This window comes from Pteropus medius, unplaced genomic scaffold (genome assembly GCF_902729225.1).
Source record: "Pteropus medius unplaced genomic scaffold, Ma_sr-lr_union100, whole genome shotgun sequence".
In the NCBI taxonomy this organism is placed as follows: Eukaryota; Metazoa; Chordata; class Mammalia; order Chiroptera; family Pteropodidae; genus Pteropus; species Pteropus medius.
Genome location: NW_024342466.1, coordinates 181,420 through 205,786, shown reverse-complemented (window position 1 = coordinate 205,786; position 24,367 = coordinate 181,420). Strand labels below are relative to the sequence as shown.

Sequence of the window (24,367 nt, the reverse complement as noted above, 5' to 3'; positions counted from 1 at the left end):
CTTAAACTCTGTTAAGGGACATAAAAGAAGTCTTCAGTAAATGGAAATGTATATCTTATTTTTTTTTATTTTATTAAATTGATTGGGGTGCCATTGGTTAATAAAATTATATAGCTTTCTAGTGTACGATTCTACAACACATCATCTGTATATTGCTTTGTATGTTCGCCACCCAAAGTCATATCCTATAGAGCAAAACTCAAAAGTCTAAAGATGTTTTCTAAATAAATCTACAAATTTTAAATAACTAATTCGATTTAAAATACCAACATAATTTTTTTTTCGTAACTTGACAAATTGATCTTAAAGTCAAAATAAAATAAGCATTTTTGGGACTATCCAGGAAAGTTCTAAAACTTATGGACAACGGGGAGTGAGGTCACTAGCCGTGTCAGACATTTAAAAGCTGTCATAAATAGAGCGGGAATAAATAGCCAAATCTAAATCAAAGTGCAAATGACCTGTAACGTCTTACTGTATCACCATCCAGAAAGGAGTTCTCAAGGACTCCCGACATCTTTGTGGAAAACCGTAGAAAGTGATGTGGGCTTCAGCCTCGCTGCTGAGGGACTGACCGCCTTCCAATGTGGTGATTCTCACATCTTCCAATTGCAGCGGGCTGGCCACTTAAAGTCCTGGCTCCAGGTATGGCACCAGATTGGAGCAAAGTTCTAAGCGTGTGGCTTGGGGACACAGACCTCAGTTCTTGGGTACTTTCCTGGCGGTGTCTGCTTTGACAAAAAGCCAGCTTTGGCTATCGATTTCCTACACTGAGACATCCAAAGCTAAACAAGCAAGGACAGCATTTTGGTGGGTGGGGAGAGGCTGGCTTCTCATCTCTTACTCACCAGATAATTTCTTTTAAAAATTAAAATTAGTCACAAAAGGAAAGACACTCTTTGACACTGAGCCACCTGGGACTGATTTCTTTTTTAAGAAAAAAAGATTTTACGATCAATGACTATCGATCTAAAACATCCATTTGACATCATTGCGCTAAACATGGCCGCTTTGTGAGTCTTCACTCCTAAAATTCTTAGCTAATGCTAATCTCATGATATGAGCTTCTTATTTAAAATTTGTTAGTGATTCCTATTTTTTTTTTAAAAAAATCAGGCAATGAAAGAGGAAAAGTAAGACATTTATTAAGGACTGGAACGGATCAAAGGGAAAATTACGACTCTTTCTTCACTGGAACTTCTGTTCCTTCCAACGCATTTTGCTGTTAAGAGAGAGAAAGAGAAGAGGTTAGACCTTGCGGTGTGCGATTCACATTTCTGCGGTAGAGCCGCAGGACCCAGATTCCTGGGCGCCGTTCAACGAGGAATCCAAGATGGCACCAGACACCAGAGCGACTAGGCAACACGGCCAGCTCCTTGAACAGCAAATAAAAAGGGGGTGAGAGACATCCATGGGGAGGAGAGGCGGTGATCTGGGTCCAGGACACAGAGACGTGGCCCCAGAAAGGAAGATCAGTCTCAGAAAGGGAAGGGCCCGAGAGGCCCTGAAGAAAGGCTACGGCCAGGCGCTGGGACTCGAGTCGACCTGAGCCAGCTGGTGGGAGGGCGAGAGGACGGGACCGGTCAAGCCAGTAAAGGAGTCAGGTGGCCTCAGCTGTGGTCATCCGAGGACGGGCAGCTGGAGGTAGGGATAGTCATGCTTTCATCCATCCATCCGCTCAATGAACATGTCTGCATTGAGTGTCTATTGCGGGGTTACAAAGATCAGTAAGATACAGCCCTGATCTCCAAAGGGAAGGGAAGAAGGAGGGAAGGAAGGGAGGAAGGAAGAAAAGGAGGGAGAATGGAAAAGAAGGAAGGAAGGAAGGAAGGAAGGAAGGAAGGAAGGAAAGGAGGGAGGAAGGGAGGGATTGAGGGAGGGAATCACGAACCAGTGGGAAGACAGTCGAGTACAGTACATCAAATGCAACTGCAGGGAGGCCCATGTGTACGGAGCCCCATGGAGGAGGATGCCTGGAGAAGACGGGTCGGCTAGACTCTGCAGGTGGGCTGGGGGCGGGGACCTGGCAATGTGGGTCAGCCCCAGACCGGGGGACCGGAGGATTAGTCAGCCATGTGACTCCCCCATGTGAAGCAGAGGAGAGAGAGCAGGGGACACAGACAGGGACCACGCCCGTGTGAGGAGGGCCCCGCTCTAACTGTCTCACTCGCTGGGGAGTCTAGACTCCTCCCTCCGGGTGGGCAGGGCCTTGACCTGTGAGGACTGGTGTTAACGTGCTCTGGCGACAGGGCAGAGGTGACTTCGAGGGGGCCAAGATGAGACTGTCGGGAAGATGCCGACCTCAGCAGGCTAGAGAGGATGAGGAGGCCGGGCCATGAAGAGGAGGGCGCGGAGCTGGAAACATCCCAGAGGAAGGGCTAGCAGAACTCGGCGGCTGGTCGGCTGAGGCCAGGGACGAGGGCCGGGATGGCTTTGTTTGGGGTCTGGGTACCCGGGAAGGTGAGTTGGAATAGGTTGGGAAGGGAAGAATTGTCCTTGGAGCATGCGGCAGAAGAGCCGATGGCGGTATGTGGCACCCCGCCCCTAATCGAGCTCTAGCCTAGAAGCCAGTGAAAGTAGAGGTCGGTGCCACCCCCAGACAGGCGGGCATCAAAGTCCCGGGGGTGCCGGGGGTCACCTGGAGACGGGGGACGGTGAGTGGAGAGAGAGACGCAGCCGGAGCTGGGGGCGCATCGCTGCCAGGGAGCGGGAGGAGAGGAGAGGTCCGTGAGGGGCAGAGGGACGTCTTGGCTGGGGACGCAAAGCCTCGGAGGCCAGAGGCTTCCAGGAAAGAAGGGAGCTGTCGTCGGCGTCGCATGCGGCCGTGTGTCTCGGCGGGAAGAGGGGGAGACAGTGCCCAGGAGGCGGCATGGGAGCGGATGCAGAGCAGGGACGGCCAGGGCTGACAGGGACTGGAGGCGGCAAGTGCAGACGGCTTTTCTTTAAAGTCCCGATCAGCAGGACACGAGAGAGATTGGGGAGGAGCTCGGGATAAACCGGGGGTCGGGACCCGCTGTGCGGAGATCCTCGGTATTCTCAGAAAGTCGCCGAGTCACTAACAGTTCTCCGTCACCCCGAATCGGTGCCCCCGGCGCTTGCACATTCATTCCGGGACGAGCTCAGAGAGAAGAAAATGCTGCGTCTTCTAACACGCGTGTGTCCCGGCTGAAGTGGGGCAGAGTGACGACATTCTGCAAACCGGTGTCCTTCTTGCAGTCCGCTTAGTGCCCCCGTTTTTGTACTTTCGTCCCCTTCGTTGGCGGTTTTGCTGTTTAAAATGGTCCCCAGGGTTTCAGGTACAAAAGGCCGCGAGGCGCCCCGTGGAGAAAACGCGTGGAGACGAGCTTCGTTCAGGCCTGAGCTACGTGCTGGTGGCAGCGCTTTCGACATTAATAAATCAACTACATATATTAAATGAGGTGTCTTTAAACAGAAACTCACGTAAATTGTGACCAGAGGCCGCCGGGAACCTCCCCCTGTATCTCCCGTAGGAGCAGCGATGGGCCGTCGGTGTTCACTAACGAGGCTTTGCAGCGACTCTGTAGAACAGCGCGGTGACGAGAAGGGCCTGCACTCGGTGGCGTAGTCGGCAGGCATGGGCCGTGAGCAAGCCTCAGAGCACAGGGTCGGGGAACAGAGTCTCGCACAGCCAGGTTTCCACCCCCGTCCTGAGCACCGGCTGGGGCTTCTCTATCTCATGTGGGGGGTCTGGCTCCCCCACTAGGTGGGTGATCATGGGGGATCGTGACAAGAAGTCAGGAACGGGTCTGACACCTGGCATGGAAATCAGCAAGCTCGTTAAGAGGCCCAGTGTTTTGAAGTCGCCCTTCCCACGAAGGCGATGATAGGTACGTATGTCGTTAACACTTCCGGCCGAGGAAAAGCTTTGCCTTCTAGACGGCAACTATACACCGAGCCTCACCCGACACATAACACCTTCAACAAACCACCCTCGCTTTGCCCTCTCGTGCCATTTTCCAGACACGGAGATGTTGTCATGGGGTAGAGCCTCACCAGCAAGGAAAGGAGGGCCTCGGAGACAGACAAACATCACAGAGCTACATCCCAGCGCCCACACCGCCCCTGAGAGCAATGCCCCAGCTTCCCCATCTTCGAAACAGAGGTAACAATGCCACAGCATCATCGGGACCGTTGCAAGATTTACGTTATCAAAGTGCGTGCAGGGTCCACACAGACCCAGGCCCCTTGGGAGTTCTGATCTTCACCGGTGCAGGGGACAGGCACGAACCGGGCATTCGGTGAACATGCGTCGAACAAATCGTTAAAATCACGACTCCGGTTCTCTTCACCATGCAGCGATTGACGACGGGCCTCGCTGAGAATCGCTTCCTTCCTGGCTCTCGGGCGGAAGAGTCCGAGAAGTCTGTACTAACTGACAACCAACCTGAAGGAGAACGCATCACTCACGCTGCTGTGCTTTGGGGGCACTCGGCGTGGCTTGCGGTCTTCCGGCCACTACGAAACTAAAATGTCTGGACTATTCCAGCCGTAAAAGTCAAGAAAGCGCGAGACCCTCAAACAGAGTCTTTGCGACGTGAGAGCTGGGACCTGACGTGCCATGCTTCCTACCTTAGAATAGCAAATAAGAAAACCAATCCAGAGCTCTTTGTTTAAATAGTCACTTCCACTAGCCACCTCGCTGTGCAAAATGACCTCCTAGCAACCTGAAGGAATCCTGGAACAGCGCGTATTAAACTACAAAATCACTTACTCAGCTCCTGTTTTGTTCCAGAAACGGAGCCAGGCTCTGAGGATTCCGGGGTACACGAGCCAAAGTCTCCTCCTCCAGGAAGCTCGCCACGGGGAACATGTCACTCCCAGGATGAAGCCACCCTGACTTCGTGCCTGCCTTCCTTCCAACCTGACTGAACCTTATTACGTTCTAGACACTATTTTTAGCATTGTGAAACAAAAGATATTATCAATAATTTAAAGTAGACATCATTAATCATATTCTTCTCGTTAAACTAAAATGATTAATAGGAATAACAAGGTAAAGCATCCCCCAGGAGTGCGTGGTCCAGTAGAGACAAAAACAAGTAAAATTAATAATAATAATAATAATAATAATAATAATAATAATAAACCTTTGAAGAAACAGAGCCCGAGAGGTTAAGGGGCTGGATCACTGTCCCCGCTCGTAAGTGGCAGAGCAGCCGGCAGCCAGGCCTGCCTACCCCAGCCCCGCAGCCCCGCCTCCCCGCCGGACCCCTGCGCTGGCCTTGCCAGCCCCTGCTGTCCTTATAGGAAACTTGGGAGCACAGTGCGGACACTTGCCCTGCTGAAGGTCACGGGAGGGTGGGGACACAGGCAGGACCGAAGTCACAGTCAGTGGCCAGGCCAGGTGGCAGCCTTCACCCTTCTGTCTAGGCTGCCTTTAAAGAGACATTTTTGATGTGATCGGTTTTTATAGACACCAGACCACAAATACATATTGTGATACATATATGTGTTCATGCCCCATATAGGCTTACAATTCACAAACGAAATACATCCAATCCATTGAGAAGTCTGTTTTTTACCCTTAAGGATGCTCTGTAAACCAAAAAAAAAAAAAAAAAAAAAAGAAATAATTTAAGTTTATGAAAAAGGAATATGATGAGTCCGTTTTTTCATAATGAGTCGTTTCTTGATCTCGGTACGAAGCTGGTTTTTATTTTTAGGGTGCGCATAGATTCAAAAGAAAGCCTACCATTTGCATCTTTCATCCAGTATGACCTCACTGACAAATTTTCCTTCTATTTTAGTAAAAAAGTCAGTTGATTTCTTTTAAATTCCGGCAGTTAAAAATTAATTACACTATGTTTAGCTGGTTTGGGGGAGGGGTGGATACAAAGATCTCAAAAATCCAAAGTGAAGGATTTTATCATTCACTCAAAAAAAAAAAAAAAAACAACTTCCTGTGTGCTTGCTGTGTGCCACGCTCTGTGCAGGGAACTGGGAGCTGATGGTGTGGGAAGTTCCCCGAGCCCCGAGTCCAGGCCGTCTGGTGGGGACAGGTGGGGCAGAGAGGAGACCGGCGAGGGTAGCGCCCTGTGATTAGGACTTAGGGAGGCCCGCAAAGGGACGCACTTCCGACTTGGGAGGCGCCACTGAGCTGAGTGAGACCTGGATGGGGAGGAGGAATTAGCCAGTAAAACAGCAGACCTTCGAGAAGGAAGCTAGGGGCCCGGGCAGGGCCAGGTCACCAAGGTTTTCGTGGGCCACGCTAGGGAGTCCAGACTTTTTCCTTAAAGCATACAGTGCTATGGCAGCTGCAAAACCCACAAAAGCTCAAGCTCTCTTATTAACGCACGGTGTGTGTGTGTGTGTGTGTGTGTGTGTGTGTGTGTGCTGAACGTGAAGTGATACCTCCGAAGATTCTTTTTAAGTGTGTCCTTTCTGATGTCCCTTTACCACTTAGGAGCCTTCAAAACTACATTGCTACGTTTGCTCCAATCCCTAATAACTAAGAATTTCTATACCCATGAGAGACTCAGTGACGCTCAGTGGGGGTCTGGAAAACCAGGGCTGAGTTTCCACCTCCCCACAGCCCTGGGGCCGAGACGCTGCTCTTCCTCTTGGCTCAAGGTCTGCCTTTGGTACACCCCGGCTCTACCCCAGAAGTGAAGCGAGCATGTGGGGCCAGCGAGAAGAAGGACCAGAGTCTCCTCTGTATTTCCAGATACACCTGAGGACAGCGTGCGAGGTGGATGGTGTGAGACCACGACCAGAGGCAAGAGGTCAAGCGACAGCTCGCGGCGATGGTCATGGAGGGTTGGGCCATTGCCAGAGGAAAAGCGTGGGCCAAACCAGGGAGACCGAACACCTGGCGATGTCGGAAGGAGACGGGTGGAAAGGAGAAGCAGTGATGCTCCAGCATTTTGAGCGTGTGAGAAGTTAGGTGAAGGGTGATACCTTCAAATTAGAAAGAGCTGGAGAGGAGGCTGGTGGCGTTGTGGTCACTCCCAGGGGTGGCCACAGCAACTGCGCCTAGTGGGCAGCTGACATCAGGGCCTGGATCCCAGGTGGAGCATGGCAAGAGATGTACGTTTGGAAATAATTTCACGTCAGTGACAAAGCCAGGCAAATGGAAGAGATGACAGAGTTCTCTACAGAGGAAGGAAAGAATGCGGCTAAGAGATGATATAAACGGTCGCCAGGATTTAAATTATTGATTAAGAAAAGGAAGGCAGATCAGATGTCACAGACCTGAAGGATTCAAACCCAGTTTGCACAAAGACAGAAAAGGGAAGGCGGGTGAGGAGGTGTATCAGGAACCTAGACCACAGCGGCCTCCAGAGGCTGAGCAGAGGTCGGGTGGTAGGGGCAGCTGCTGGGAGGGGAGGCGGCCCCGAGGGGAGGGCTGTTCCGTTTGTTATCTGTCATCTGTTTGCTCCCGAAGCAGGGAGCCTTGACCACGTCGATGGCGACAAATACGAAAGCCACGGGAGGAAGATTGAGGGCGCGAGAGCGAAGAGACAGCTGGGAAGCAGGATCTGGGAGGAGAGAGCCGTGGGGGGTGGAGAGGCACGGACGTTCGGAGGTGTGGGCCAGCAGTCTGGAGGCGGTCACTCCACGTAAATACACATGTTTTTGTCCCGTGTCCCCTTACCTCGAGGCCGTTACTCGAAGCCCGTGTTTAGTCTCGCTCTGTGCCACTGGTTTGAGTGCCTTCCGTTTCCGGGAGGAAAGACCCTTCTCATGATCTCTAAAAATAGAAAAGGATGTGTAGGTTCTGTCAATCACATCAAGATCTAAGACGACATGGACCACGTGGCTACAAATCAATGTGAAGGATTGTGACAGGCACAACCAGAACGTGTACTGCCACAAGAACACCCGAGGACGTGGCAACTTCGTCTCCCATGTCAAGCTCTGCTACACTCTCCCCTGCGTGGTGTTACAGCCACACCCAACGCTTACTTCTCTCTACTCTGTTACCACGTGCGATCCGTCTCGGCCACCACCGCAAGCCCTCAAGCACGGGGACGGTCACATGTATCTTTCAGTCCTCTGTGGGTCTTCCCAGTGCTTGTCACAGAGATTTGTTGAATTGAATTAAGATGTCATGTTCAAAGCAGTCTCTGAGATAGCTGCACATCTGCATCAGTGATGCTTTTGAGGCCAAAAAATGTTTATTTAGAATTTGGCTCTGGAATTTGCTCCTGAGACATACAAAAAGGATCAGTCACATTATTTTATGTGGTATTTTTCCAATGTGGTAGCCTGCCTCCAAGATGGCCTCCAAATATTCACACTCTTGGGTATTTCCCTCCCACACTGAACCAGAGTTGGTCTGTGTGATTAATAAAATAATGCGGAAGCGATGGAATATCACTTCCAAAATTGGTAATAAAAGACTATGCCTTTTGTCTTGGGTGCTCTGTGCTTACTCTCTCTCTCTCTTTCTCTCTCTTTCTCTCTCTCTGTGTGTGTGTGTGTGTGTGGTAATTTTATCTGTGGAAAGCCAGCTGTCACCTTTCAAGGACATTCAGACAGCCCTGTGGGATGGCCCATATGATGAGAAACGGAAGTCCTCAGTCCAACAGCCCATGAAGAACTGACACCTGCCAACAACCGTGTAACCTCGGAAGTGAATTCTTCCGCGCCAGGCAGGCCTTCGATTGAGATCGCGGCCTCAGTCAACATCTTGTCGCAAACCTTATTAGAGACCCTGAGCCAGAAACACCCAGCGAAGCCGCTTCTGGGTTCCTAACTCTCAAAAACTGTGAGATAATAAACTTTTGTTGATTTAAGCTGAGGTAATTTGACACAGCGATAAATAACTAATGTACCCAAGTTACTTATCGATTTGATTAATCAGATCTCTTTCTAAATATCTTTTGGGTATTTCCAAAATCAAATTTAATGGCAAATATTTTCCAACACTACAGAGATTCAAAAGAATGGGCTATAGATTCTGGAGGCAACTCCAAAAGAAATGTTCAAAAAATGTTCAACAGTGTTCACATCGTTGGAATAACTGTATATTCTCCCGAGTGACAATTTAGAAAAGGTTGAAAACTTGGGCATTACTTTTTAATCAAGCCTCAGATCGTAAGCCCTAGCACTTCAAATGAACTGGAGGATCTCTAATGAGGACCAGACGCTGAACTCGATGGCATTTTAATCTGTGTTATTCATGGTACTAGAGATCTCTGAACATAAGGTGAATTTCACAATTCTTCTGGAAAGCAGCATGGAAAAAATCGAGGCTTTAGTGTCTGACAGATCTATATCAAAGTCCTATCTCTGCCACTCACTAACTGGATCAAAGTCCTATGCTGGCCATGTGGCCTCTGACAAGTTACAGAACCCCACGGAGCCTCAGTTTGCTCTTCTGCAGGATGGGGAGGAAGCTGGTGGCGCCTCATAGGATGATGGCGAAGGCTGAAGGAGAAACCGAGTCAAGCAGGTAGTGCAGAGTGAGCATTTTGTCTATACAATTAATGCCACGCGTTAGTAGTCATTTCTTCTCTATGAGCAGGTGACACACCTGGTTGACAGAGCTATCACAAAGATTAAATGAAGAAACTGATCTGTAAAAGGGAGAAGCTAATTAACCGTTCAATTCCTCTGCTCACCACAAAGTCCAGTAGAGGATGGAGGGCAAAGAAGAGATCGAAAGGGTGTGGGCTACGCAGAAAACACCCAAGCGGAGCAGGGGAAGAGGTCAGTGCCGACGTCCAGAGCCGGAGGTGACCCTTTGATTCCTGGCAACTCTTAAGTGCATTTTAACACCTCAAGATTACCTTTTTAAATAATTTGCAAAGCGGGTTTATGCAGTATTGTACTATTTTTCTGTTTTCACTTAAAATAGTTTGTATTTCAGGGATTTATCTCCTAAGAAATGGCTTCATGAAGCAGAGCCTGTTTCTGTCCTGAAGAAAGCAGGACCACTTACCAAGGGATCGTTCATGAAACTGCTCATTTCTGGGTATGTCAGGAACGAGACCTGCAACACAGCCAGTTATAAGGCAAGGCCCCTCCACCCACTTCCAGAATGTTCTGTGATTCTATTACTGATGCCCCATATATGCCTCGTAAGCAAGGGAGGCAGTGGGAGGTCACCAGGGTTTTGCCATCGTCAGCACCAATAGGAAAAAGCCTTGGGAACAACAAAAAAAAAATGGCTCTTGAGCCTCACACAGAACATTAACCAATCCCACTTCAAAAGAGGTGACAGAAGGAAAGAAAAGAGAGCCCTCCTCCCCCATCCAAGGCTCACAGAGCTCTGGCCACATGGCTGGAGAATTACCGAACTCAGTCTCAGCCAGTCAGATGATGTTTCATCCAGAACTGCCAGCTACAGGGTAGTGCATACCTCGACCCTGTACCTCAGGCTGTGCATCCAGGAGGGAGCAAGCGCATTTAAGCTTAGAAACCCTCTTAAGGTCAAAACCAACATCTCCCTTGCCTGTTCGACAGAGACGTCGGGCCATCAAATGAAATCATATATGGAAAAGCTCTGTGCAGATATAAAGGGACACCTAAATGGGAAGTTGTATCGCTATCATCTAATGTTAAGAAAAAAAAAAAAAAACAGGAATAAAAGGAAATGTTTATTTTATGTAATTACTGTAATTGTTCGAAGGTTGTGTATAGATATAGTTTTAAATGACTCACTAACAGAAAGTTTCATAGGAAGTTGTCTCGAGAGAAAAACATTAAAAAGAACAGATCTCAACTTACCGAGTAGATAACTGTTTCTCCATCTGGAAGATCCCAGTATATCTCCAAAAACCATCTACGTTAATTTAGGCACCAGTACGTATCGGTACATGAAAGAGAGAAAAAGGAAAGACACTGTAAAAAAGGCAAAGGACGCTGGAGGACGTTGATGTATCATGTAATTCATTTTTAATAAAATAAGGCAATATATGATATTAAATAACTGTATATGATATCGAGCATGTATGTCTAAGAGCACATGGCGAAAAGCAATTTACATGAAGTTTAAATTAACTAAAACGCTTTCCACTAGACTCAGAATTACCCCCAGATACTGTGGACCAGAATGATGGAAGCTTGTTCTATGGACTTGCAAACAGACTGTGTTTAGGTCAGAATTTGGAATTTTCTATGAAGTCTTCATATGTGTTCAGTTAGGTGAAAGATTACATAAAAATATATGTGCACACAAAAACTTGCACTTGAATGCTCATTATTTACAATAGTTAAAAAGGGAAATAACCGAAAAGTCGATTGACTAATAAATGGATAAATCAAACGTAGAGCATCTATATGTTGGAATACTATTCAATAATATGAAGGAACGAAGTATTGACACACGCTTCATGGACCTCCGATGATGCTAGGTGAAATAAGCCAGCCACAGAAGAACATAGGTTGTATGATTCTAGTTATATGAAACGTCCGGAAGAGGCAAATTTATAGACACAGAAAGTAGATGAGTGGTTGCCAGGAGCCGGAAGGATGGGGAGCAGAGAATGACTGCGAATGGGTATGAAGTTTCTTTCAGAGATGATGAAAAGTTCTGGATTCATATCGTGATGACCGTTGTACAACATGATGAATACACTAAAACCCCTGAACCGCACACATTAAAAGGGTGACTTTTATGGTACGGAATTATGTCTCAATAAAAGTGTTATTTAAAAAATAATAGGGACACGTGTCTAGGTCAGGCCCATGGGAGTAATGCCGAGACATATCTCCAGCCGGAACTAGAGAGAAACCCTCCCTCTTCCTCCTAAGTTTAGAGAATATGAGCCTGGTGTCGCCCTTAATCTTGCTTCCTGCTGCAAACAGAAAGAAAAGTCACCTGCAATAAGAGAGGGAGGTAGAGAAGGAGGGGAGGGGGAGGGAGGAGGAGAGGGACAGGGACAAGGAGAAGAAGAAAATGAATGGGGCCCAGACAGTGCCGAAGGGTCCTAAACCGAGTTGTCCATCAGCCAACGCTTCCCTGCCTTTCTGGGAATGTGATGCAGGGCATTGTCCCGTTTGGGCGTGGGCTACCTGTGGTCAAATTTCCATCTCTTAAAATGGAAGGCAGTAAATAAATGAAATACTTGGCACCTCTCCCACCCTGAGCGCAGAATTTCTGTTCAGTTATTCTTCCTCAGGTTCTCCCTTTTGAACTGTTTTGGGGTCTCTTGACTGAAACCCTACCCACTCCAATTCAGAAGGATTCATCTAAAGTCAAGTTCAATCATCAACCTACGGGTGTTAGGATGGCGCTCTTGGTGGTGACTGCGGCGTCACGTGGTTGCCTGAGAGTTCGTGCACTCTATAGAAACCTTTTCTCCTCTACACATTCCTCCTTCAAAATGAAAAAAAAAATACTCACTACCCATAATTCAAAGATCTATTTGGTTAAGGAGAGGAGACTATTAGCCAATTCAGAAATTTATTTTCTCAAATTTCTTTATAGCTTTTATGCCTTTTAAAATTACGTAGTGGAAAATCCAAGTTTCTTACGTTCAAGACGATTTCTCTCATTATGTCTTTACCGGATGTTTTCCATTTAATCTAAATCCCTACTCACCGTCATTTGACTTTTTTGTCTTATTCTGCATGACTTACATCTCTCTTTACATTGTATGCCTTTTCCTGGAAATTCTTCTATATTTTGCACGTTTTTCAAATGATCTTTATTTTCATGACTCGGGGATTTTTTTTTTTTCAGTTTTATTTCTTCTATTTTTGACTTCCAACAATAATGTATTTGTTCTGCGTTGGAATTCACCCATCTACTGTCTTTTGTGTTTGTAGAGTCACCATTTATTTCACTGAAAATGGTTAACGACTATTTTCTAATTTGTTTTCTGTTTCTTGTAAGAAATCTGTTTTCGGGTTTCCAGGATTTACCTTCAATCTCCTTCTGCTTTCTTCTCATTCTTATGAATTGCAGAATTCTTTAATTTCAGAAATCATTTGCATTAATTTGCGCACCATTCTTTATGAACTCCTGATCGCTGATAAAAAGTGACCTGAGAGTTTATGCTAAAATCTTGTTTGCTTCGGGGGCTAACTTAACTTCATGTCAGAGTCTTCTTCAAAAATTTGGGATTGGAAGAACAGCGAGTGGCCTTCACATTGCAATGAGAAAGTTGCAATAGATTTATGGGTTGCCCAGAATCAACTTCCCAAATCGGACGTGGCAGAGGAGTTCATTGAGTGAACCCTTTATTAAATTAATTCCAATTGCGTTAAAGGTCATAGAATGAACCAGAATCCATTTCTTTCAACGTTCACTCCTGACTCCTGGCCCCAGTCAGCACTGTCTTGCCCCTGTCCTACTAGCGTCCCCATCCGCTCCTGCCTAGTTCCCATCTACCCTTCACCTATTCCGCTACTGACCTAATTAGAACCCTTCAAAGCCCTTTTGCCATTAGGATCAACCAGTGGTGCTCGACATGACCCATGAAGCTTATCTTGAGCTGTCCGTCATCCTCTCCAGGCTCACCCCTACGCCTCTCTCTGTAATTTGCTCATTCCAGTCATAATGGGTTTCTGTTCATTTCAACCGCCAGCTTCTCACACTTTAGCGAACTCCCTCGTGCTTGGAATTCCTCCCCCCCACCTCCCCTCGTCCCCTCTGTCCTGACATCCACCACCCTCTAGTTCTCAGTTTGAACTTTGGTGTTCCAGGAAAGCACCCCTGCCCCCCACACAATATTCTGTCCTCTCCTACGTGCTCCCAAATGCTTGCCCTGGCTTAGCAGACATCACTCAGGCTCATCTATAAATGCCACAGGCCCAGGACTATGTTTGCCTTGCTCCTCACTGCCTCCCGAGCTTTTCCCATAGAAACCACAAAATCAGTACCAACAAAATGCTTCTGAAATGACACGCTAGGTCCTTGTCCTATCTGGGCTAGCTGAGTAATGGGCATGCGAATGCGTTAGCTGTGAACCACATCTGACCTTCTAGATATTTTAATGGCATCTAGAAAAGGAGGCCCTTCATATATGCCTTGGGACCAAGAAAATTGGATCCTGGGGAGAGCACCCCGGAAATCACTTGGGGGTTGATCCTCCAAAGTTGCCAGTGTGGACGAGATCAAGCAATTGGTTATGTTCTTCACTTCGTGTGAAGAAGGTCCTAGCAGCCTGTGCAAAGTTCCCCCTGCACTGATAACCCTGTCCCCTGTAACAGGGGACTCTAGATTTATTACTTCCCGATTCTAAAGTGGGCTTCCAGAATACTAGACTTATGGGGTGATCACTTCATGAGTTATGCAAATGTCTAGTCACTATGTTTCCACCTGAAACTCATATAATATTGTATGTCAACTGTAACTGAAAAATACATTTAAAAAATAAAATGGGCTTCCATATAAAATATTTAAAATGTGGATATGTTAATAATATAGGATAGTAACTTTTATGTGTAATTCTCGAAGTTGAAATTGTATGCTCTTTTAATGTAATTTTCACTACAGACTTAAATCTTGAAAAATGAAATAAAAATATGGGTAGGGAAAGGTGTCCTTGGACAGATTTGGCTGTATAATGGTAAAAAACATTTTTAAAATACCTGTCGAGAATATTACCCCGTTATGAATAAACGAATAACTTAACGGTTACATTTCGATCCCTAGAGTCAAGAGGCTCCCTCCTCCTTCTATTGGACTCCTGACCATCCCCTCCTCGGTTTTTTATATTCATTCAACAAGCGCTTACCAAACACCTAGCCCGAATCAAACGCCGTTCTAGACCAACAAAAAAATAAGCCCCGCCCTCATGAGCCAGACCTTCTAGTAAGAAAAGCAGACAAACAACGAACAGACAGACAAATAAATATGTAATACAATTTCAAGTCAGAAACGTAACTCTTATTAATTTTATAGAATTATCACAAATCATTTTCATTGAAAGAGGCAAGACATGTCCTGCCATTCACTGCCCATCTGTTATCTGAGGATGCTAGCGCAGGTCTGTCATATTCACCAACTCAGTTCTCTCAACAGCCTAGCAGGTGGCCTTGGTCCTGGCATTTAACAGATGAAGAAGCTACAGATCATGAAGTTGAAGGCAAAGAGTTTTGAACATGGGTCCAAAAATGCCCCTCTTAGTTTTCCAGCAAACCACAGTGGCATCGAGCTACATGCCTAGATCTAAAACTTTGAAGGTTTGCTAATTGGTACCTTAAGCTGTTTTCCTAATCTGGGTGTGGGGAGGTGAGGGATCGAGAGAGAACTAGAGGGGAGAGGAGGAGGGAGAGAGAGGGAGGGAGGGAGAGAGAGAGGGAGAGGGAGAACACGCGGGAGGAAGTAAGGAATGTCGAAAGGAAGATCTTAGAGGATTCAAAGTGAGGAAGCATCGCTACGCTCGCCCACGGCCGGGAGAGGTTCTGGCTACTCTGTCACACCAGTCTGCTTGTCACAGACACACAGACCCTAAGGGGGGCTGTCCTGGAGGATATCAAGCCCCTGGTCATACCTCTTCACTGCTGTTAGACTCGGAGCTGGAGGACCAGCGGCAGTAAACCCACACGTCCTGCACCCGCTGGGCAGACATCCGCACAGTGCTTCTGCAAACAGCTGCTGGCTGGAAAATGCAAAACAATGAGTCACATCTCCAGCAGCCCACAGAAAGGTTAGGACCCGCTCGAGAAATCAGGCGGTCCTGTGGGGCCTGACAAAATGGTGCAGACAGAAAGGAAAAACTCACAGAGGCATTTCGCTTTTTCCAAAATGAAAATTTCTCCAGACCTTAAGCAGAAACAAATGAAATATTTAAATATCCCTTAGGTGTTTGCTACAAGTCCCCAGGGAAAGCAAGCACTCTCTTCATGAGCAGTGAGCGGGCTGTGCTGACTCCTTTCCCGCTCAAAAAAAAAAATAAAATAAAATAAAAAGAAAGAAAGAAATGGAAAGAACTCAAAGGACTCTGCTTTCCTCTTCTTCAGCCTCAGATTTCATGAGAAACAGACGCTTATTGACACTTGGGTCCTTTGTAAACCAGTCACAGAGGAAAGTTTCATGAAACAAATAACAAAACAAAGGATTTCTTTTCAGGATTTACATCATCGGGAAGCAACCCTGACATAATCAAGCTGATAGTGTAAGATAGTGTGACAAAACCCCAGAACTCACACATCGGAACGCAAACACCTCGGGAAGCAAATGCTGGGCTGACGGTGCCGCCCGTGGGTGGGTGCTGACCGAGCATCGGACCGTGTTCTGGTCACTGGGGATAGAAAACTGAATATACCACATTCCCGACCCCAGTGAGCCGGAGCTAGTGGGGGAGACAGATATTACACAGCACTCGACCACAAAATAATGCGAATCTCATAGCTGATGTTTTAAACTATTGAAAGTAGAATTTGAAATGTCTCTGGGACTTTTCTTTGGTGTCAGCCTCTTTGTATTCATTTTGCCTGGAGCCATCATCATCCCCATTTTAAAGAGCAAGAAACTGAAGCAATAGGGGTTAAATAATTTGCCGGGATCACTCAGGACCCCAGAGCTCGAGTCTGCAACCACTGGGCCACACTGTCCCCACCCAGGCAACACAGGGCGGACACGGTCGGTGCCTCCAGTGTGGCCACACCCCAGCCAGTGGTCCAGCTCTCGGTGTGACTTGGAAACAGGTCACGGAAGTAGACGAGGCGCTTCCTCGCGTAGGTTTCTGGCATGGCGGCTTTTCCCAGCACGCTTACCATGTAATAGCCCCTCTGGAAGTCACAGGTAGCAGGGTCCTCTCCAGAACTGCTCCTGCACGTCGTCTCTCGAATGCTGAATTCTAGGTCCATGCTCAAGCTGTCCTCATCCAGGACATTGACCTTCAGGAAAACAAAGCATCAGTTTGCCATCGATGTGTTTCTGAAGTTCACGATGCTGTGTGATGAGAAAACGTTATTGACTCATCCACCAATAAAGCAACCAGTCGCCTGGTTCCATGCCCTCCCTCATGCCGAAGCCCAGAGGAAAAGGTGCTTTTTACCAAAGGCACACAAAGCTTCAGGGAGAAGATGGAACCGGAATGTTCATGTCCTGCCTCCAAGGGAAGCGTCGCATCTAATGACTTACGTTTACAATTGATCCTCATTTTTCGCAAGTTCCATGCTGCCTACTAGCTAAAATTTATTTGTAACCCCAAATTTCAATTCTTGAGGTCTCTTCATGGTCATTCATGGACACACACAGAATGGCAAAACCTTGTCACTCGATGCACAGGTTCCTAACTGAGTTCAAATAAGGTGACACTCTGCCTTCTGGTTTCGGCTTTCACGCTGTATGTGGTCAAGGGTCATTTTCAGGGTCCCGTGTGTGCCATGCTTTTTGCTTTTTGTGCTGTGATTTTCTGTTTAAAATGGCCCCCGAGCGTAGTGACTGCCGAAGTGCTATCTAGTGTTTCTACGTGCAAAAGGCTATGACGTGTCTTATGGAGAAAATCCATGTGTCACATAAGCTTTGTCAGGCATGAATTGCAGTGCTGCTGGTTGTGAGTTCAATGCTAATAAATAAGGTGTCTTTAAACAGAAACACACATAAGACATGGTTATATTTTGACCACTTGATGAAAATATCGTGCCCGGAGACTTGCAGGAACCTCACTGTTATTCCCGTAGAAGCAAGCATTCAGGATTTATGAAGCCAGTCCTCACAGCGACCTCACAGAATATAACATCCACGAATGAGAATCAACTCTATGTATTTTTAAGTATCTTTTTCCTAAAAGAATGCTTCAGAATCTCTTAATTCCTTTCATAAGTCATTAAGTGGTAAGTATATCTCTGCGGTCCAGTGTTACCCAGCCCCTCTTCCTGCTTCATCGGTTCTGATTTATGAATGACTTTACTCGATGTTCAACTCCCTTCCTCCAAGGATGGGATGCTTCCCAATGAACCTGTGGCGTTCTGATGACACGGAAGCCTCGTGACTTACTGAGCGCCCACTGTGTGCCCAGCACGAGAGGCAGAGCGGGAAAGGCTCCAGGCAGCTTAGATCCTAGTGGGGGTGCCCCACAATGAACACAGTAAGGAAACCAAATGAGATCATTCCAGAAGATTATGGTGCTATGAAGAACAATATGCTAACGGGGGTGGCCGGGAGGAAGCGGCTACTCTAGAGAACGTGCCAGAGGAATCCTCCTGAGGAAGGTGTGTTTCAGCTGAGACTTAAAGGCTAGGTAAAAGCTCACATGTGAGGAGAAGCAGAGGCAGCGTCTCGTGGCAGAAGGAAAGTGGCTGGTGTGGCCGGAGCAGAATGGGCAAGACGAGAAGCATGCGTGGGGTGGCAGAGGCAGGTGTGCAGAATCACGCACGGCGTGGCAAAGGTGGGCGTGGCAGAGGCGGCTGTGCCAGGCAACTTACGATATTGCAGCCCGTAAGATGTATAGAGTTCATTCTCACTGCAATGAGAAGTCCTCGGAGGGTTTTAAGAGATCAGAGCTGAGTCACCACGGCTGCTTCAAGAACACATTGGGGCAGGGACAAGATAGCGACAGGGGGACCAGGTGGGAGCCCGCCGTGGTCCAGTACCGACAACACCCCCCCGCCAGGCTCCAAAACCTCTTTCCTCGAGTTCATCAGCTCACCTCTTGGCAAATCTCAGGCAGTGACACATTCACCCTACTGCCCAGCGAGGAGAGAGTCGGTGACAACATTCCGTGAGAAGCGCAGACCACTTATGGGTGGGAATAATGGGCATGTGTTTAGGAAATAAGTGGCAAACTCCATGCTCAAGAAGGGGGTTGTCATGTCTCTTTCTAAGACAAAATGAGGAGTGAGGACACAGGACAAGTGGAGTTTTCTGAAAACAAGTAGGACAAAGACAACCTCGCCATCAGTTACTCCCACGTGCGTGTATAATTTTAGAAGACTGAATATTAAATCTGAACCTCATAAAAAATAAGAAGTTCTCCCACAAGCAGGAGAGCGTTTTCAGCTCTTCAGCTTTGATCACGCTTCAGGAATTTCCCTTAGAGCGATTCGATGAAAGCGAACAGCGACCCCAAAGCTGAGCTTAAAAAACTGAAACTGAGTTTTTGAGATCATTTTATTGAACTATAAGATGATTCTGCAAACTATTTTTGCATCTTTAAGCACTTTCAAGCACTTTTTCTAAAATAGATTTCAAAAGCCTAATAGCTTCGCTTTTTCATTTGGACTCACATTGGGCCAGTGAATTTCTGCTCTGTGTTGTTTGAAAAAAGGTAGAACGAAGCAACTGCTCAGCAAAAAGGAATCAGCTGGAGAAAATCCCAAACCCAGCATGGCTGCTGAAACGAATCATAGTACTTTACAATTGGTGTTCAGTACAGTCCTGTTTTCCTTAAAAGATAGATTTTATACCTACAGATGAAGAGACCGAAAGGTATCCTCTGACATATTCATGGTGAGTATCTCAGAGGAATGGATAATGGATGTTACTTTTAGCGTTTCTTTTTTGTTGTACTTTCTGACTTTTCATAGTGAGCAGGTTTCGGTTCTTTATTTCAAAGAGAAATAAAAACATATAAGCAATGAAAGACCCATAACAGTTCTTTTTTGATGGTCGTAATGCTTAATTTTATGTGTCATCATGACTGGGCTACAGTGCCCAGATATTTGGTCAAACATGATTGTGGATATTTCTGTGAAAGTGTTTTTGGATGAGATTAACGTTTAAATTAGTGGAGCTAGAGTAAGGCAGATTACCCGCCATAATTTGGGTGGGCCTCGTCCAATCAGTTGAAAGCCTGAATAGAACAAAAACTGACCTCCCTCAAGCAAAGAGGAATTCTACCAGTAGATGACCTTTGAGATTTGAACTAAAACACTTCCCTGGGTCTCCAGCCTACTGGCCTGCCAAGTCAGTCAATCAAACAAACACTCTCAGATAGATAAGTAGATGGAAGATAGATAATAGATAGATAAATAGATAGATGGATAGATAGATAGATAGATAGATAGATAGATAGATAGATAGATAGATAGATAGATAGATGATAGAATATACACTCTATCGGTTCTATCTGGTGAAGCCTAACTAACACGTGATTTAGGTTTTTCAAGTTAATCTCTTATTATTGGATAAAAAGTAAAGATCAGATCAACTATAGCAAATAAAGAATAATTTAGAAAGCCAAAAAGCAAGAAACGCAAAGAATATGAAAGGAAAAATGGACAGAAGTGGGCATAGACACAAAGAGCCCCAAAGCCTCCGTGACTTTGCCCCCAAATGTCCCCGAGCCCACCCACCCCCCGCTCCCTGCTCCCACGTGAGGCTCAGCTGCCTTTCATCGCTGCTGGCTTCCTGAGGGCGCTGTCTCGGATTCTTCCCTCGCAGCCCACCCCACACGGCAACTCCAGAGATCTTCCACACATGCAAAGACCTTCAAGGCCTTCCTTTGTTTGAAGCCGTCCCGGCCCCCGCCAGCGGCTGCCCACTCTCCCAGCTCAGGCCCATTTCTCTGCCCTCAGCTCTGCTCACTTGGTTCTAGCCAGACTCTCTCTCGTGGTCCATCAGGGGCCTCCCAGTGGTCTTCTCCTCACTGGACGTTCTTGTCACTGGGTGAGTCTTAGCTCACGTAAGGACACTTCCGCCCCATCGGACGGCTGTCCCAGCCCCAGCCCATTCGTCCGCCTACGTGATCTGTGTCCTGTGCAGTGTCTCCCGGTCTCTGAAGTCGCTTCATTCGTGTGCGTAACCGGGCACCTTTCTCCCTTCTCCCTGCCCCCTCGCCCTTCTCTCTCTCTCTCTCTGCCCGGTGGAATCTGAGCTCTACGAAAGCACAGCCTGGTCCGTCCGCTTCTCTTCCTGTCCTCGGCACGAGGCCTATGTCCACCTTTCCTTTGTCCGCTGGTGTCCCCTGAGGGAACAGTCGGAGTGACCCTGACGGCTACAGCGGAGCGAGGAAACCGTCGTTGCCGAAGTCACGCTGCCTCATTTTTCCTCATCCTTTTTCACAGGTGGCGCCCGAGAGGTAAGTAAATTAAAACCAATAGCAAGAGAATTTGATCCCGGTTCACAGGTAAGACCCAGTGGGCCACAGAGTAGAAGGACCCGGAGGACAAACAGGTAGGAATACGAGCCCTGCCCTGGGAGACAGATATGTAACCAGGCACCGCCGCTCCCGACGTAGGGAGCATTTCAAGCTCCCGGGTGAGTCTGCTGTGCAGTGGGGTTGGAGCCGGCGGGCTGACTCAGCAAGCTCAGGAATAAAGTAGCAGGGCCGACCCTTCGCCCTAAGGCCACTGAACTCTGCCCCCGAACTCCCGCACGTCTATAAACATGACTAAACCACGTGACTCCTTTGGACGTATTCCTAGAAGTGAAACTATGCCATCGAAAGTTATGTCTTTATTTAACGTGCTTATAAATATGCTTAACGCGCATTTCCGAATCGCTTCCCAGAGATAAATTTCCCTAATTACGCTCTCTCGTGCAAGTGTGAGTTCTTTTTCACGTTACTTTTCCATTTCGCCATGTTATTTTAATTCTGATTTGTTTGGCTATCGGGGGATGGAACATTTTTCATGCCGATTTGCATTTCTTCTTCCAAGAGCCAGAGATCTCTGCCTTCATCTCTCTCCTGAGGACTCTGCTGCCTCTGAGTGTGTCTCTCGCAGCTACTCGTGTGGAGGGAACTGTGTATTTGGGGCCATTTTTAGAGCGTTTGTAAAATACATGACTACTATGTACCGTAGAGCAAGTGCGACCCGCTCCTAAGAGAAAAGACATGTCACGGGGAGAGATCAAAGGAGTTTTCCTTCTGAAAGGCGAGGAAACGAAGTGTGCATAGTAGGAGCCTGGTGAACGTCGCCTGAGATCGGAAAAGGCCGGAGAGGAGCGAGACGAGGCAGGCTTCCCGCTAGACCAGCAGCACACGCCAGGCGGAGAGCTCTCTTGTATGGACACGCTCATTAAGGCTCACGCGCACGCCTACCTAAGTGTGTTTATTTGCAGGTGCACGTGTATCCGGGCTCCGGTCTGCGGTGCCAAGGCGGCACACGAGCTGGAACGTGGCCTGGGTGGTGATGCCTCGCACCAGCTCACCTCCCGGGCCAGACTGCCAAGGTGTCGGTAATGGGCTCTCCCAGGACCTATCCTCTTGTTCTTATTCATTTAATTAACTACTCAATTTCTTCCTTGGTGAGCACTGGCTAAATTACAATTGTAAATTTGAACTATTCATCTGCCAGCTCCGCAAGAGGACGCTGATTTATCCACACCGCAAGTGGATTTCGTGAAATGCAAAAGACAGAAACCAATACGGCAGGACTCAAGGAATGGCGTTCTCTATCTGGCCCCATATCTGCGAGAAAAAAAGTCACACCTCGGCTTGGCAGCCGACCGCTGGCATGTCACATTGCCGCCACACCACAATGCCCAGGCCCCACTCCGAACCACGATGGCCTGGTTATGGGCTGGGCACCTAACGAAAGCCCACCATCCTCAGGATCTATGTATGACCCAATCATAAAATTCAATTAATTTCCTAGGACTCTGGAAATTGGACGCTGAGCCATTTTCTGCAGCAAAGGGTCGTGATGAACGTGCTGTATTTGGAGACACGAGCCAGGTGTTCTTCGCAGTGAGAGAGGGAGCGAGGTAAGTGCTAGCTAAGGTGGCACCCGGCCGGGACGGGCGACGTGAGCTGGCAGACAGAGAAAGCACTGACCCCCGGGCCTCGGACAGGGGCTCCTGGCCAGGCCCCTGCTCCCGTCCCACGTGGCCGGCCACACAGATTTTCCATCTGTAGGACCTGTCACTTAATAGAACATCCCTACCTCCCGTCTTGACCTGAACTAGCTTGAGGGCATTTTGAGGGCGTTTCTGCCCCTCACTGCTGGAGCCATTAGGCGGTAAAAACGCCTGGAGATCTGGACGGGGAGGCGACTAGCTGTCTACACTTCCCACTTCCTTTGAAGGATAGTTCTGCGTCTCTTTCTTCGCCTGTCACAGATGGAGTCACTGGAAGCTCAAGAAAATCCATCTTTCCGTTTCCCAAAGTGAACAGGAAACAGACTATTGCTAAATTGACAAAGGAGGGTGGATTTCTTTAGCTCAAAAGCCAGAATTTATTTCCTAGAAATATTAGAAGCAGAACTGCCGAACTGAAAAAAGCCTCATTTCTAATAAACGAGTAGTTCTTAATAAAGCATCTCAAGAGGAACCACGGGGACTTTGGCTGTAAACGCAGGATGCGCGAGGAGAAACATCTGGCAACGGGAAATGGGGCCAGAGGGAAGAATATGGCAGAAGAATCAGGCCTCCAAAGGAGCTTGGAGGGCCTTACGACAAGAATGGAAATGAAATCCTTTCTCTGCCCAAAAAAAAAAAAAAAAATCTATAAAGGAGACGACTAGCTGTCATCGGTTTACACTGGAAAAATAAATTAAAAAGTGCACCCAACAAACAAACCAAAGGGAAAGCAAGCCGGAAGGCAGGGCGGATTCATGGCGAAGGGAGCATGTCTACTTACTCTTCTGAGGGAGCTTCTGAACGCCCGGAACAGGTACGGGCTCAGGGCCTGAGAGTTCACCTTGGCCACAGAGGCGTTGAGCGCTTCCCGCAGGGAGGACAGGTCGTAGTCATACACCGGGAAAGCTGGACACACAAGCACACGGGGCACAGTGAGCCCGGGTTCACGAGGAGGGACGGCGACGTGGGTTGAGGGCGGGGGCCTTGTCGTTGAGTCCCTTACCTGTGCAGGGCCAGCGGTGTGTTCCAAGGACAAACACTAGCACCATCCTCAGCACTACCTGCTCCATTCTGGGAAGAGTGAGTGTAGTTCAGAGCCAGGGAGACTGCACCTGTGCGCTCGGGGGTGACAGGTCCTCCTGAGGCAGGTCTTCAGCCAATGTGACCTGCTTTGCTCTCTCTGGCGCAGTCTGCAGCTTTACCAGAAACGATTGATCCCACGGCAAATGTTTACTGGGGCCCTTTCCTGTGGACGCATGCCAGTTTGAGGCCAAGTTTGAAGTTTTGACCTCGACATGGGACTTTAGCCCACGGCAAAGATATTGAGAGACTCGGGGACTCCTGAGCACAGTTTGTTTTTCCTCGGTCTTAAGTTTATCCTCACGTACAGCTGAATTCTCTCCATTTTAATTTTCTTTTCAACAAAATGATTAATTTTTGCTGTCTGTTAGTTCCCGCTCGTGTTCCTAAAGATCTTGCAATCGACTGTTTATGAAAAGCGTGTGGCTATGTCAAGATCTTTCTGGAAATTATAACTGCAAAGGAGATAATTTAATCTAGAGGAGGCTTCCATACACCTAGCAGGGGCGTATACAATAAAACACTGTGACACGCCGTCCTGTCTCCCAACCTTCTCTGCTAAGGGTAGTTTCGCATTTCGCCTGGATAATAGGGCATTTGCATATGATGATTCTCACGGACCATAAAATCCCGAGGTAGTTCGCGAATCATCAAAACACAGAGATACTTTACGGTAAATAC

General features: G+C 47.6%; 1 protein-coding gene across 2 annotated transcripts; it reads right to left on the bottom strand.

Moving 5' to 3' along the window:
- Positions 1 to 1,120: 1,120 nt before the first annotated feature.
- On the bottom strand, positions 1,121 to 23,792 carry SPP2 (secreted phosphoprotein 2). Of its 2 annotated transcripts, XM_039859949.1 has the most exons (8): positions 23,610 to 23,791; positions 23,388 to 23,512; positions 16,636 to 16,758; positions 15,411 to 15,518; positions 10,696 to 10,750; positions 9,908 to 9,958; positions 7,616 to 7,711; positions 1,121 to 1,222 (listed from the first exon to the last, which is right to left on the bottom strand). In XM_039859949.1, the coding sequence occupies exons 1-7, from the start codon at positions 23,674 to 23,676 to the stop codon at positions 7,626 to 7,628; spliced, it is 615 nt and encodes a 204-aa protein (XP_039715883.1). In that variant the 5' UTR covers positions 23,677 to 23,791; the 3' UTR covers positions 1,121 to 1,222; positions 7,616 to 7,625. The 2 variants fall into 2 exon arrangements, with proteins under 2 accessions (XP_039715883.1, XP_039715884.1); XM_039859950.1 differs by lacking the exon at positions 9,908 to 9,958 and having other exon boundaries at positions 23,610 to 23,792.
- Positions 23,793 to 24,367: the final 575 nt, after the last annotated feature.

Excerpts from the sequence above, each read along its gene's own strand:
- SPP2 (XM_039859949.1), bottom strand. The coding sequence starts at position 23,676 with ATGGAGCAGGTAGTGCTGAGGATGGTGCTAGTGTTTGTCCTTGGAACA. Across the intron at positions 23,513-23,609 it reads ACACCGCTGGCCCTGCACAG|CTTTCCCGGTGTATGACTAC; the intron begins GTAAGGGACTCA and ends TTGTGTGTCCAG. Across the intron at positions 15,519-16,635 it reads TCCAGAGGGGCTATTACATG|CCAGCAGCTGTTTGCAGAAG; the intron begins GTAAGCGTGCTG and ends TGCATTTTCCAG.